The 14,582-nt window shown below is 44.6% G+C and overlaps 2 protein-coding genes across 4 annotated transcripts; both read right to left on the bottom strand.

Annotated features, from left to right (window-relative positions):
- Positions 1-580: 580 nt before the first annotated feature.
- Positions 581-8,750, bottom strand: sesn2 (sestrin 2). Of its 3 annotated transcripts, none has more exons than XM_053447194.1 (11): positions 7,909-8,750; positions 6,624-6,689; positions 5,820-6,008; positions 4,474-4,656; positions 3,937-4,155; positions 3,681-3,813; positions 3,455-3,570; positions 3,014-3,097; positions 1,932-2,038; positions 1,481-1,625; positions 581-1,203 (listed from the first exon to the last, which is right to left on the bottom strand). In XM_053447194.1, the coding sequence occupies exons 1-11, from the start codon at positions 8,254-8,256 to the stop codon at positions 1,117-1,119; spliced, it is 1,677 nt and encodes a 558-aa protein (XP_053303169.1). In that variant the 5' UTR covers positions 8,257-8,750; the 3' UTR covers positions 581-1,116. The 3 variants fall into 3 exon arrangements, with proteins under 3 accessions (XP_053303169.1, XP_053303171.1, XP_053303170.1); XM_053447196.1 differs by lacking the exon at positions 7,909-8,750 and adding an exon at positions 7,459-7,614; XM_053447195.1 differs by lacking the exon at positions 7,909-8,750 and adding an exon at positions 7,373-7,509.
- Positions 8,751-9,915: 1,165 nt separating this feature from the next.
- On the bottom strand, positions 9,916-14,582 carry matn1 (matrilin 1). The gene is made up of 10 exons (XM_053447465.1): positions 14,492-14,582; positions 13,022-13,206; positions 12,775-12,939; positions 12,477-12,699; positions 11,459-11,581; positions 11,182-11,354; positions 10,862-11,093; positions 10,612-10,764; positions 10,421-10,501; positions 9,916-10,304 (listed from the first exon to the last, which is right to left on the bottom strand). Exons 1-10 carry the CDS (start codon positions 14,580-14,582, stop codon positions 10,255-10,257), a joined length of 1,476 nt encoding a protein of 491 aa, XP_053303440.1. The 3' UTR covers positions 9,916-10,254.

Raw genomic sequence — 14,582 nt, forward strand, 5'->3', positions numbered from 1 at the left:
CATTTAATAAGAGGATAGATAGATTTAGACTCAAATCATGAACCTTCTCTTACATTCATCTTCAAGTCAATGAATCACTATAACTGCTGATGCATAACTCCTCCATAAGTGCACTTTCAGTCTAAGTCAGAAGGTCATTGTGACCTCTGACCACTGAAATTCATTCAGTTCATCTTTGAGCGGTCGAATTTGAAAGAAATTCCCGAAAGCCAGACTTGAGTCATCGTGTTCAAGAGGCCAAAAACATGAAGGAAGTCTAAGTACACATTTGTGCCGACTTTGAAATTCTCTCGAGTCTTCTCACGACAACGCGCACTGGAGGAGAAGAAAAAAGCGTTTTTGAGGTCACTGTGAAAATTTGAGTCAAACTTATGTTTGTACTATATTTGAAAAGTTGTCTTCAAGGCGATCATACCATGTTCACAAGAAGGGGACGGACGGACAGCCTGAAGACATAATGCCTCCGGCCACAAGCTGTTGCCGGTGTAGACACATAAACAATGTAGTTGACTGTTGCAACAAACAATATTATAGACACTTCTGTTTGAAAAGTGGGGAACAGATTAAAACTGACAACACGTTTGATTTAAATAACAAAGTAACTTTTTATTGCATATAAAAATACAAGTTATTTTGTCTTTATTTTATTTTTGTATCTCAGCCTCCATGTGCTGCAGAGAGAGAGAGAGGACTGAGGTATGAGTTGTCAGGTTGTGATGAAAAGATATCGGTCAGATAAACAACCAACGTTCAGCAAAGGAAACAAATGAACGATGACGATTAAAGGATACCAGACCTAATTCCACCTGAACACTTGACGTGCAGCACGTGGACGTGTCTGTGCACGAGAGGAACACGTTTCTCTGACTCAGGCTCAGGCAGTGAAACAAAAGCGGATGCGCTTCAGTGCAAAAACAAGTAACACATTTTAAATATCAGATATCCCAGTCGCAAATCAGCATGAAAACATGAACACTTAAAGATATGCATGTACAAACATTCGGTGTAGTGTGTGCTCTGCGTGTGCAAGCTTTACTGTGGATGTCGTGTAAATGCAAGGGGCCGTGGACAAGTCACAGCTGGCTCAGCGTCTGCGGAAAAACATGAGTGAGTGCGTCATCTCATGTAATGTGTGATGGCTCGTAGGGTGTACAGAAGGGCAGCCTGCAGCCGGGCCTCCATCACAATTAGGTTTGCATGAACCTGCAAAAAAAAAAAAACCCAAAGAGAAATAGAGTAAGAAAAAGAGAATAATGTGACGTTACTTTGAGGTTACTGGGTGACACACATTCAAGCCCTGTCTGTAATGCTCCCCTCTATATTGACATTTAAAGATATAAAAAAGCAACACAGCTTAATGTCAAATGATGAATTCCTTGTTCAAAAGGAACCAAAGAGAGACGACATATTAAAATGTCAAATGATTCCTGCATCGTGACTGAAGAGGCAGCGGCAGGGGCGTGTTTGAACTGATTCTTACCTTCTCAGAGTGTCTGAAGTGCCTCCAGAAGGAATGGTAAATACGAGCCGTGGTCTGCTCCGGGTGACAGGCCATGGTTTTGACAAACAACTTCAGAGAGCGCTCCAGCAACACGTTCACGCTGCCGTAGTCGTAATCATCATATCTGCGTGTGTAGAAAACAAAGGTTAGGCCCGTTCCTTACGAGTGTAGAAACGTTCAGCTGAGGGGGGGGGGGGGGCATCTGGGAAGAGCTCCGCTGCGGCAAACCTTGTGTTTTTGTTTACACATCAACACCAGCGTCTGCCCTCACCACTGAAAACTCTTGAATCCTTTATTTTCCCACATCTTCGACAGCATCTTCTACGTGTATGTGAGAGATTAGCTTTCTTTTTTTCTGCTGTATTCTAACAGGCATTCTATTAGGGGGGCTGGCAGGAACATTTGTTGTGTGTGTGTGTGTTTTACTGACCGTATCCCGTAGAGGCAGTGGATGTAGTTCCACAGAGCTTTCCTCAGAGTGTGCGTGTCCACTCCTTCATGCATGGCCATCCTGTGATAGGTCAAGTTGCTCACCACCTTTAATGTGACAATTGAGCAGAATATTAATAATTAACATCCCTCCCGTCTTTTAGTAAAGCAAACCATGACCAAGATGTAAAACAGCAATTTCCAGGGCGAATACTTTTCCCACATTGTACTAGATTAAGTTCTCTCTGTGTTAACTGACAATCTGTTTTTGGAGCTGAGCAGAAGCTGCGTCTCCGACAGACGGTAACAAACTTTGATCTGTTAGTGTGAAGCAAGGTCTGAGATATATGGGTAAGATGTGTGAAAGAAGTCTCTATTTCCCTATTCCATTTTAAAAATCTGGAGGCCTCATTAAGTGCAGCAAAGAGCCTAAAAAGAAGAAAATATATATTTTTTTTCCACACAGATATTAATCCCCAGGTTGGAAACGTTGAAGATGTCTGAGGCTGCAGTCGACACCGATTCACCAGGACGACACAGGTGAGAGCTGGAAACCGCCTGGTCTGGTGAACCTGGGTTTCACAGATGGTCGAGTCAGAATCCAAGAACCAGCCTGACCAGTCAGCGTCCAGGCTGCCGCTGCTGGTGGTGTAATGGTGTGTGGAATGTTTTCATCTCTGGGACCCTGAATAGCAGTTTATCACCGTTTGAATGCCACAGCCTATCTGAGTATTGCTGCTGACCCTGTGCATCTATTTATTGCCACAATTTACCAGCCTCTTATTGCCACTACCACCATGACAATGCACCTTGTTACAAAGCAAAGGTCGTTTCAAACTGGTTTCATGAACATTAGTTCAGTGAAGTGTCCTCTACAGTCACACATCTGAATCCGGTCGAACATCTTCAGGAGCAAATATTCAACCCCCGAGATCTTTCTTCCAAATCTCAAGTTTCGGTTTGTTTACACAGTGTGTCACTAATTTAAAACAACATCCTGGAGCTGACCTGTCATGTAATCTACACGGAAGCCTTGTGTAGTTTATACTGACGGTATTTCTGTCACATTGAATTTGTGGGTACCTGGAATTTCTCATCCAGCAGCTGGCCCATGTCTGGCAGTAGTCTGTTGACCAGAGAGAAGCCGTGGTCCTCCCACGAATAGTCCTGCACACATCAGACGGTAAGATATTTTCTATCAATTAACTGTACTAGGCCTGCGAAATATTTTTGTATTAACATGTATGTTTAAAGTGTCCTTTAATAGTGGAAAGTCACAAAACCCAGATGATATTCAATTTAAAACTGAGACGAATAGGAAAATCAGCACATTTGAGGAGGTGGATTCAGTTCATGTTGGGTCATTGAAACCATAAAGCAGAAATCCCATAGTATTGTGAAAACTGATAATTAATTTCAGTAATTTAAGCACGACTCTGTTTCAAATAATGAATATATCAACAATAAACTTGATCCATCACCGATCTGCAAAAATAATGGGGAAAAAAAGAAGCTTCAAACCACCTGGGCTCTCATGGTGGGCGGAGACTGTTCTCCTCTTGGGGCAAAATCCTCGTATCTGAATTCTGGATCCTCCACCAGATGCAGCAGCAGGTCGGGTGGAGCTCCACGCACCACCGCTTGTGAAAAACAAAAACAAAAAACACATCAAACAGGAAGAAGTTGGTAAAGAGATATCAACAGGGTGGATGACAGAGAAGATATACGGGATAAACCTGCATGTTGGTACCTGTTGGAATTCTCTCGCTCCTCTCCCTCTCAAAGCGAGTCACCATCTCCTCCTGTGTGCACTCCTCCTCCTGCTGCTGCAGCTCCACCATCCTCTTCATCAGCACCTCCACCTCCATCGCTCCCTCAACCAACTGAAGGGAACAAGAGAGACGGGATTCAGCAACTTACTCGATTCTTTTCACGAGAGCAACGTTACATCAGCCGCGGACATTTGTATTTGTAGGGTGGGCCTCGTCCCTGGTCGTTTGACTCACCTCTTGCCTGCCGTCCTCAGGAGCAGGGCTGTGGGGGCTGTGGGGAAGGTGACCAGGGGAGGCAGGCTGGAAGGTGTAACCTCCGATGTGGTCGGGTTCCGGGTTCAGGCCGCAGCCCCACACAAACGAGGAGAGAGAATGGGCGTGTGCCATGAGGATCACGGCGTGGATGAGTTCAGCCAGTGACCAGCGAGGCTCCGCCCCCGGACACACCAGCTCCTGCAAGACAGGAGGGTAGATGATGGGATAGGGGGGAGGGGGGGTTTCATGCTGCACACCAAGTATCTTTCTATAAGTCTGAATACTGTTTCTGACGACAATCACATTTTATAGATGTGGAATTACAAATGTAACATATAAACACAAAAAGATGATTAGTCAGCGTCTGTAAAATGTGAATCTATTACTCACAACTGGGTGAACTCATGGGTGTCTATTTTGCAAGGAGAAGTGGGTGAGTCAGAAATGAAATCTCTTTTCTGTTAAAGTTAATGATGAGAGAGGAACAGGGAGTGGGCTGCGTGCATTGTGTCTGACCTGGATGTGCTGCTGTGTAATGAGCCAGGGTCGGTGGGCCAGCAGTCTGTTGAGCGTTTGCAGGCTGCGCAGTTTAGTGGGAGCGTGCTGCAGGCCGCTCAGCCAGCTCTCCTCTCCTCCAGCCTCCAGGAAGCCTGCGCTGTGCTGCTGCACCAGGTACGAGCAGTGGTGTCGAGCTGCGGCCTGCGAGACATCAAGAGGAAGTTCACACATGAAGAAACAAACACGGTCCGTACACAGTCATTTAATGAAAACACTATAAGAATGACATTTTAGTAAAGTGCTGTCTGTGCTCATACATACAGAGGACAATAACAAAACGATAACAAAACAACTGAGTTTTTCCAACAGTATGTCATGACTGGCATTTCTGAAGTGAAAGGACAACTGACTCTATATATGAGGCATGATGAGAGCCATTAAAACTGTAAACTTGACACAATAATGTGTTTACATTTTTAAGGCCTGGAAAACAAGCATTTTAAATCCTTCAATATATAGGGCATAGGTCTGTCCCTCCTTCAGCCGGGAATCAGTCCAGCATCATTGGTGCAATAGACACTGAAACTCCAATGAGTCAATGACCTGTCACACAAGTCCAAAGTGGAGCATCATAATGATAAAACATCACAACATCGGTTTGTTGTAAAAGCTGAAGTGTAAAAGCCCAAACTGTACAAACTGTGCAGCTACAATAAGAATACTTGTTTGTCCACACAGGAGTAAATACAGCTATAGACAAGTTCCATTAAGTTCCATTAAGATCCAGCACTGACAATAGTTATTACTATCAGTTCTTTCTGCTGTAACTGCCAATTGTTGAGAGAATTATTTGGAATATTTAAACTCTTAGTCCTGTAATAATTTACGTTTATTTTAAAAGCCTAAAATAACTGAACCTGTAGCCTTTCAAAGACCAGTTACAGGCTTTAAAGCATTTATAGTTGATGTTATTTCATCAAAAAGAATAAATGTATGTGGTAATAAACACAAGGCCAAAACGTGGTTGTTACTCTTACAAAAACCTCCTCACACAGACCTGAGGGATGTGCCCTGAGTGTGGGAATGGGATGTGTGAAGCCTTTTGAATGGTCTATAAGATTCATAAAGTGCCATAAATTCCTTGCAGCACATTTACACTATAACTGCTCGGTTTATTGCCAAGAGGAATTTCACAGCCAACAAATATGTATTTGATGCATTTGTATTCACTTTTATTGTGGGGTTTATTGTGTATGTATGGATACACACTAAGATACAAAAAAAATCTTTATTTCTAGGTCAAGTAGATGTTAAGGTTCTGAAAGGTATCGCTGTTTAATAATCATATATTTTGTCTTTCTTACCATGACAGCAATGTAATGTCTCCAGTGACAGGGCAAGGGGCCGTCCAGCTCCAGCAAAGCATGCTGGGCCCTCAGGAAGCAGCTGAGGTACGCAGGGTGCAGCGCCATCACCATGGTGGCGTGGTCCGCGCGACCCAGGGAAAGAAAGGACTCGATCAGAATGTCCTGGTCCAGTTCTCCTTTCAGCGTCTGAAAGAGGAGTTCATGTTCACAACTGACAACTGATTCCTCCACAGCTAAGCGCACGATATGTTTCAAATACACTTGAGGACACGTTCTCCTGTGGGCGATAAAGCAACACTTCCCATTTCTCCTGTGGAAAGTTTGGAGTGAGTCACATATGAAAGCAGCTTGATCCGTCATCAGCTTCTGCAACACATCGCTGGTGTTGCTTCTCTTGATGACATGAAGCAACAGGCGCCGCAATATTGCAGCAGAATAATTATCTACACCCCTCAGTCAATGCTTTCACTTTGAATATCATAAAATATGTCTCACACACACACAACCAAGAAAGAAGTTAGTTGTTTTCCAATCCAAGATATCATTCATTTGAGCCGTGGAACAGACTTAACAACCCCAGGTGCAGTTCAGTGTTACCAGCAACACCTGGAACAAGCGGTATATTCTGATTTGACAGTTTATCAGACCTGCAACACTACACTACAAGAATGGCCATTTCTTGTTCTTATAATAAAAAAAGGTCTTCTGAATATACGTTTTAACATTGATAAAGACAGGTCGTGTGTTTCATATGTAAATATAATATCAATACAATATCCATAAATTAATCGTCACACATACCTGTTCTGCAGGGATAAAGGCACTTGGACCGGAGACCAGAGCCCGAGGTACATCAACTCCTTTCTCCTAAAAAAAAAAAAAAATGGTTATCACTTAAAAGATTTTAATGGATGTTGTTCGTTTTTAGTATTTTCTTTTATGTTCTATTTGTTATTTATAGCCTGGTCTTCTGTTGATCTGTTTTATTCCGATGTATTTTTTTTAAGCCATTTATAGCCTTATTTATATAAGGTAATAAATAATATTTATTATTAGAGCTATTAACGTTGCAGTGTGTGGAATCCAGTGATATCTGGTGGTGAAGTGTCGTGTTGCAGCTGAACACCCCTCACTTCACCCTCCCCTTCCAAACAAGAAAGGGAAACTGTGGTAGCCTTCAGTTTTAATAAAATTCAAAGGGTGTTTAGTTTGTCCAGTCTGGGCTTCTACAAGAAACATGGCAGCCTCAATAGAGAGGACCTGCTCCTGATGTAAATATAGAGTATTTCAATATAAAGGGCTCATTCTAGGGTTAATAAAAACAATTTGTATAATTTAGATGAAACACACTCGTGAAAACAGCACTAGGATTGTTTTTGATTACATTTCTGTCAATAGATCCCTTTGACCTAAATCTTACACACTGGAACTTTAATATCAAATCACTTGTTTTCTCAACAGAGTTAAACATATTTGCTGTAGATCATTTTTGTGATCACAGAATTTTTTTTTGCAAAACCTCCATCTCCGTTGAACTTGACCAGACCTACTCTGACCGGAGCAGCTGTAACCGGAGCGACTCGTTTCATAACAGGCGGTTTTATAGAATCCCCCACAGACCGAGCGACAGACTCACAGACGCCATGAGGAGAAGAGAAGTCACAGCTTCTTGATTCCAACAGACGAGAGGAATGAAGGGATCGTTCGTGTAAAGCTTCGCGTGCGATCTGACTGACTCTTTACTTCCAGAAGCCGAGCAGGGACCGGGGGGTGTGTCTGGTGTTTTTCAGGGCACCGGGAGGGGGCGTGTCCGGCCTGCTTGTTTTCGCACTCCGCAGCTGAGTCTTGCGTCAGCTCCCACAGTTTGTCTGATGAAACAACCCGCAACCCAACGCATAACAAGCCGATCGCCGATCAGCTGTTTTATCACCCTACATATTAACCAATCACCTGCTTGGTGTTATAAAAGGCGAAAGTAATGGCCCTAAAAATGTGTCAAACTCCTGCCTGTTGTGAATCAGACATCAACCTGGTCCTACAGAACTGTAAACATGATGGAGGCAGATAAACACGATCCTAACATTACCTGTGCGGTCCTCAAGAGCCCGGCTACCCTCTCCCGCACCTCCTGCAGCGGACACGAGCGGGACAGGCGGAGAAGATGCAGGACAGTCCGTTTACTGAGCCGTGCCGAGCCGGGTTTGTCCAGCACCAGACTCGCCAGGATCCCCTGGCTCAGCTCCTCCAGAGCCGCTGCCCGCTCCTCCTCGTCCCGGCTGCACAGCCGAGCTAAGCTCTTCACGGTCGGCACAACGTCGGAGTCGGACTCGGACTGGGACTGGAAGCGACACGAGCGGCCGGAGCCGGACACTAGCCCCGGGGGTTTCTCTCCATTAGCCTGGCAGCTGACGCCTGCAGAGTGGTTACCGGCCATGACTCGTCTCAGTGCCCGGAGCTCCTCGGACTGACTGTGGCAGCACCGGGGCTGAGGCACCTGCCGTGACCGCTAGCTGCTGGTCGCTATAAACTCCGGACGTTAGCTCGGAGCTGCTCCGCTGCGGAGTACCTGAGGAGTCCGCTGTCTGTCCCGGGTCACTGCGCAGTCCTCTGCTCCACAGATCATGAACGGAGACGGACCTGCTTTCGAACTCGCGGCTGTTCCGCTGCCTGACGCTAGAAGCCGGTGTTAGCTCGCTGAGTTAGCCCCGCTAGCCCGAGCAGATGCTGCGGTGTTGCTGCAGCTTGTCAGTCGGTGTGTCGATGATAAAAAGCCTGCGAGCCGGCGGGTTGTGTTACTGACGGACTCCCTGAGCTCCGCATCCAACTAATTCCGGTGTGAAAGCCGCTTTTCGCGAGGCTCCGGGAGGAAGGAGCTGCTTGATGCTGCTCATCAGAGCCGCTGTCTCACTTCTGCTACGTCACAGTGACGCGGTTCAAACTTTCACTGATGAGCTGAACAACACAATGAAGCATCTGACTCACATTTATTATCCAACACACTCAGATTAAAGAGTTTGAAGTGTCTCTGTCCTAAACTTCTGACACCTGCTCAGTGACTAGTTGTTTTATTCAGTTTATTAGTTGTTAAGTTGTCACGTGATAGAATAAAAGTCCAAATGCCAAATAAATAAACACTTCAAACAACAAATATTGGTAATGAACTAATTATATAATAACATTTTACACAGTATATTGTTTGCAATATTCAAATTATATAAGTGTACAGGTTAATGTGCTGATTTCCCATGAATCTGATTACGTGGTGTATCACACCGACCACAGCCTAAACTGTCAAGCTAAAAAGCTTTGATTTCATTATATGAAACTCAATAAATATTGTAGCATATAATATTTTGCATTTATAATAAGTTACTTGAAAAACAATTAAATCCACCAATTACTAACAAAAAACGAATTCACATTGTGTGTATGGCTGCACGATAATGAAGGATTTTTAATTGATCAGAAACTCAAAAGATCAGCTATAGACTTTTGATCAAACTTTAAACTTGGTCCTGATCATTGCAGTTTGAGAGGAAGTTTCACATTTCACAGTAGTTTTTATGACCAAGCTGCAACTCTGCAGTGAATTGAAACCATTCACCATTTTGTTTGGAGCGTCCATGGAGCCCTCCTGGGCCCTGAAGCCCACCTTCCAATAGCCACAGACCACAGAGATCAAATATATGAACTGAAACCGTGCACATTTGTGTAGTACTCTTTTGTGTCAGTGTTTTTGCATGTGTCGATCGAGTTAATTTGGTAAACAATAGTGTCACAAGTTTAAAATATTTACTTCCTGAATCACCTTTATTTAGGAAAAAAAAAAAACATGAATGTTGTACCCTTATTTCCAGACATATACCTTATATTAATTTACCTGTATATATATATATATAACACTTATATTAGATATCATGTGTGGGGAAGAGAAGACAGGTGAAGGGAGAGAAGGAAAGATGACAGTGACATATAGACAGACTAGTGAAGGTGACGAGGTGCTGCTGCTCCATTGACATTAACAACACAGACTCTGGGGTTTGCAAAGATTCAACATTGTGGCAGAAAGTAAGAAGAAAAAAATACTTCAGCGAACTGTCACCATTTCCCTATGAGGGAAGAGTTTTATTAACAAACGCACAGGCTGGCTATGGAGGATGACCTTCAGAGCGCACAGAGGTGTGGTCCCCATGGCAACCGGCGCTTCCTGTCCCAGGAGACCAAAGAGTGGAAGAGGTGAAGACCAAGAAAAGGAGGAGGCAGAGGTGGTTTGGGAGATTTTCAGGATACACGGAGGGGGTCAGGCTTCATAAACACAGGCACGGTTTCCTCTTCTGCATTTTACAGGAAGTAAAACATTTTTGTGTTTGTGTGTTTGTGTGTGTACGTGAGTGTGTGTGCAGATGTAGAGGGAAAAGTGGGATTTGAGTCCTCAGACGATTTTGTTCTCCAGCATGGCGATCCTCTTCGACATGCTCTCTAGTAAGATTTTGTCAAGGAGAGAACGATGAAAACAATCAAGACAATAAAACGACAGCATCGAACCCCTCCCTCCCCACACCACACCCTCGGACCCTTTCACCTGTTTTAAAGGATATATTTTTTTGTCAGTGCCTGTAGAGCATCTTCTACTTTCTTTTGGAACTTTACGAGGGTGTCGCATTCGCAAGGGTCGTCCTCTGTGGGATCAGAGAGCACAAGTTAAAGTTTCGACTTGCTCTACTAGAATGTACAGTGAAATCATTCATGCACTTATTTATTATGTCTGTACTAAATGATGTCTTCTGACCTTTGCAGATGTTAATCTGCAGTTTCTTGGCGATCTGGGTCATGGCCTTGAAGTCAGCGGTGTAGAAGTAGTGCTCTGCAGTCGGCTCAGATGCAATCTCTCTCAACTCATCCTCCACTGCGTTGCCCACTCCCACAGCATACATCTTAAAGCCTGAAACATACACACATATGGGTCCCTTATCCCACTGACGCACAAGGCTTTTTCTAGGAGTTTACTTACACTTCCCTAATGATCCTCTCCTCCTTACCATTTTCCTTGGCCTTCTTGGCGGCGTCTCCGATGAAGTCCTGGCTGCGTCCGTCAGTGAAGACAATTCCGACCTTGGCGACTCCGGGTCGGGCACCGTAACCTGTGTTGAAGCTGTTTTCGGAAAGATAGCGGAGGGCCTGACCTGTCATGGTTCCCCTCTCCATGTAGGCCATCTTCTTCACAGCATCCTTCAGGTCCTTCTTGTTGTTGTAGCGACCCAGGGGAAACTCCTGTGGGACGACAGAAATGGAATGTCGATGTGAGAGGGAGGGAAGTGGATCATTCTTGTGATCCCGTGAGCAAAATACAGACCCTTACCTGTTTGACTGCGCTGGAGTACTGCACCAGTCCAACGTGGGCCTGAGTGTCAGACACATCCAGTTTGTCGATGATCTGGTTGATCCACTTCTTCACCAGCTCAAAGTTCTCAGGACGAACGCTCTTAGAGCCGTCAATCAGGAACACCACATCGGTTGCAGAGTTGCTGCAAGCTGGCAACACACCCACAAACACAAACACACACACAGCATGTTAATGTGGGAGCACAATGAACATGCTTGGACTAATTCCTTCATACACACTTGCACACACTCACCACTGCAGCTGCGACCATTGTCCATGAGGGTAAAGCCATCTTTGCAGGCACACTTGTATGATCCAGGGCTGCTGATGCATACCTGCTCACAGTCATGATCCCCAGTGGCACACAGGTCCGACACTGTGTGTGTGTGTATGTGTGGATGCAGAGCACACACGTACACACAGTAAATGTGTAGAGGTACACACACACACACACACACAAACAAAGGTGGGGAGGGGTGGTTGGGGTTAGGAGGAGAGAATGAAACTATGTCAGTTTGAAAATCTAGCATCTCGTTTTTTAATGATCCACTGTGACTCAACAATGTTTAACATGCATGGGTGGATGGTGCAGAAATCCAGTGGATCCTTAAAATGAACAGGTGGAAAACATTGGAGTCGCCTTAAATAAGCAACATCTGTGTGTCTGTTTCTCAATTGAATGCTCAGGCTCATCCAATAACAATCCAACACTGCGACCATGCAGCTCCGCCCTCGGACGGAAACATCTGCAGCGAAACTGGCTGCTGCAGAAAGGAAACGCAGGCAGCAGTCAAACCCGCCGCAGACTGTGAGCGCCGAAGGACATCACTAATTAGAGGTTTAATGATTGTCACTAATGGATCGGTAACTACAGATAGATCAGTCTCGCCTCTCAGTTTATGTGAGACTGATGATGACCAGGAGCAAATTTGGTTTCCAAAAGGTTGTTCCTGCCCTGATGCCCTCGTGCACTGGGAATATTTAATGAGTCTGAATGAATGAATGCACTGTGGCGAGGACAAAAGGGAGGGAACAATAAACGGGAATGAAAAGATGACAGTCCTGACACCTTACCCTCAGTGCAGTACAGCTCACTCCACGGGGATGAAGGCATGGATTATGAATACATTTATTTCGGCCATGCCTCTATCACTGATAACTAATCCCTCTTCGGTTCCTCCCAGTCTCTAACTTTAAACATAAACCCAAACACCACTGCTCATCTTTCCCTCTCCTCCACTCACTTCCCCTTACCTCTCCTCCAGACTTACCACAGAAAGCCTCCTGGAACTTCTTGGTGAGCTTCTCGATGACGCTGTAGCTCTCCACGTAGTCCACGTGGTCGTCCAGAGGATCACTGGCCATCTGCTTCAGAGTGCTCATGTCCACACGTCCCACGCCGATGGCAAAAATCTCAATGCCGGCATCGCGGGCACGGAGAGCGATCTCCTTCACGTTGTCCTGGGGACGCCCGTCTGTCACAATGATGGCAACCTGTCGTGAAGACATGCAAAGTTAGACACAGTACAATGAAAAGGATTACGAAGTTATATAAAATGTGTATGTGACCTTGCTGATGTCTGGGGATTTGACACGAGCGCCCTCTCCCTCGCTGAAGGCCACGTTCAGGGCGAACTGGATGGCCAGTCCAGTCATGGTTCCAGTGGACAGCGGCTCGATCTTGGTCACGGCCTTGATCAGTCCAGCTTTGGTGCGGTGAGTCTTCAGTGACACCTGCAGGTGCATAAGAGAAAGGTCAGCAATGCAAAGTGGTTCAACCGATGACAAAAACGTGTGAATAAATCATTGCCCGTACCTCGTTCTTGACACGGCTGGCGTAGTTGACCACTCCCACACGGGTAGCGTTGGGTCCGACATCCAGGCCCTCAATGACCTTGGCCAGGAAGACCTTGACCTGCTCGAACTCTGCAGGGCGAACGCTGCGGCTGCTGTCGACGATGAACACGATGTCTGTGGGACGGGTTTTGCACAAACCTGCCGCTGCACATAAACAGGAAAAGAAATGTGATTATCGTGTCATCAAAGTTTTATTAGACGGTATGAAAATTAAAAGTCAATAAAAAAATGTTCAGATACAGGGATTAATGAAGAGGGAAGAAGAGGGGGAGGGTGGGAGGAGCATGGAGGAAAAAAGGAGGTAGTGAGAGGGAAAGGGGGGGGGGCAGGGTTGATGGAGGCAGGAGAGAAGTGAATGAAGGTGGAAACAGAGAAACAGGACGTACAGAGGCAACAGAGGTGGAGAGAGAGGGAGAGGTGAAGGAAAGCTCGGCCATAAAAACGAGGATGAAGGAGAAAAAATATCAAATGAGAAGCCACTCAAATTAAATCTGTTTTTTTAAAGCATCTCAACTTATCTTACATACAAAATATGAACTATTGAAATTTTTTTCAGACCTCAAAAAATGTTATGTTTCAGAAAAAGCTCATAAAATTGTGATTAACCTGTGCTGATCCAACTTTACGTTTTACTTTATCAAACTAACACGTGACAGAGCTGCATGATGTGTGTGATGTGAACGACAAACCGATGAACTGATCCTGTGGAAGTGTCTGATATTAATTAAGCTATTCGTTGTGAATTCAGCTGTTTGTGGTCTAATTCATTCAATTAAACTTATTAAACTAATTAGTGCTCACAAGAATTTCCAAATTCTGTTTGTCACTGATCTCCCTTCTCACCCTTCACCTCTCTCCCTCCATTCAGTTCACACAAACACACACACACACACACACACACAAACACAAACGGCACCAACTGCCACACTCCACACTAAAGCATTCATCCAAATTGTGCACACATATTTGAAGACTTACATTTTTAAACACCAGCAACAACATGAACCATTGTGTAATACTGACAAATCAATTCATTTAGATCAATAAAAACAAAACAAACGATAAGAGCTCTGAAATAAAACTAAAATACGGAATAATAGAAAATAAAAATCCTCCTTTTTTCTGTCTTTATTCTACTCTACAGATCTAAAATTGACACTGCAAAAAGGTCATATACATCTGTCATCTTGGATATATCGAATAGACTAAGCACAGACTATAAATAAAGTTATTTTCGAGATTTAATTAATAATTTCTAAGACAAAGTTTTTAATCTTAGTCTCAGTCTGTTAAAACCAGATTTCACTCAGGCATCATGAATGCTCCTCTTACTGGGGCTACATTTTTCACAGAGTTTTATGTAGTATTCACACATCACACCATTATCTAACTAGGCTCATCTTCAGGGGTTAAAGGTCATCATTCTTACCCATGGCGGCGGCGGTGCGGATGTCTACGGTGGCGTGAGCTCCCATCAGCCCGAGCAGCAGCAGCATGAACAGCGGCGGGGTAGGCGTCAT

The sequence above is a fragment of the Pleuronectes platessa genome, chromosome 18, assembly GCF_947347685.1.
Source record: "Pleuronectes platessa chromosome 18, fPlePla1.1, whole genome shotgun sequence".
NCBI lineage: Eukaryota > Metazoa > Chordata > Actinopteri > Pleuronectiformes > Pleuronectidae > Pleuronectes > Pleuronectes platessa.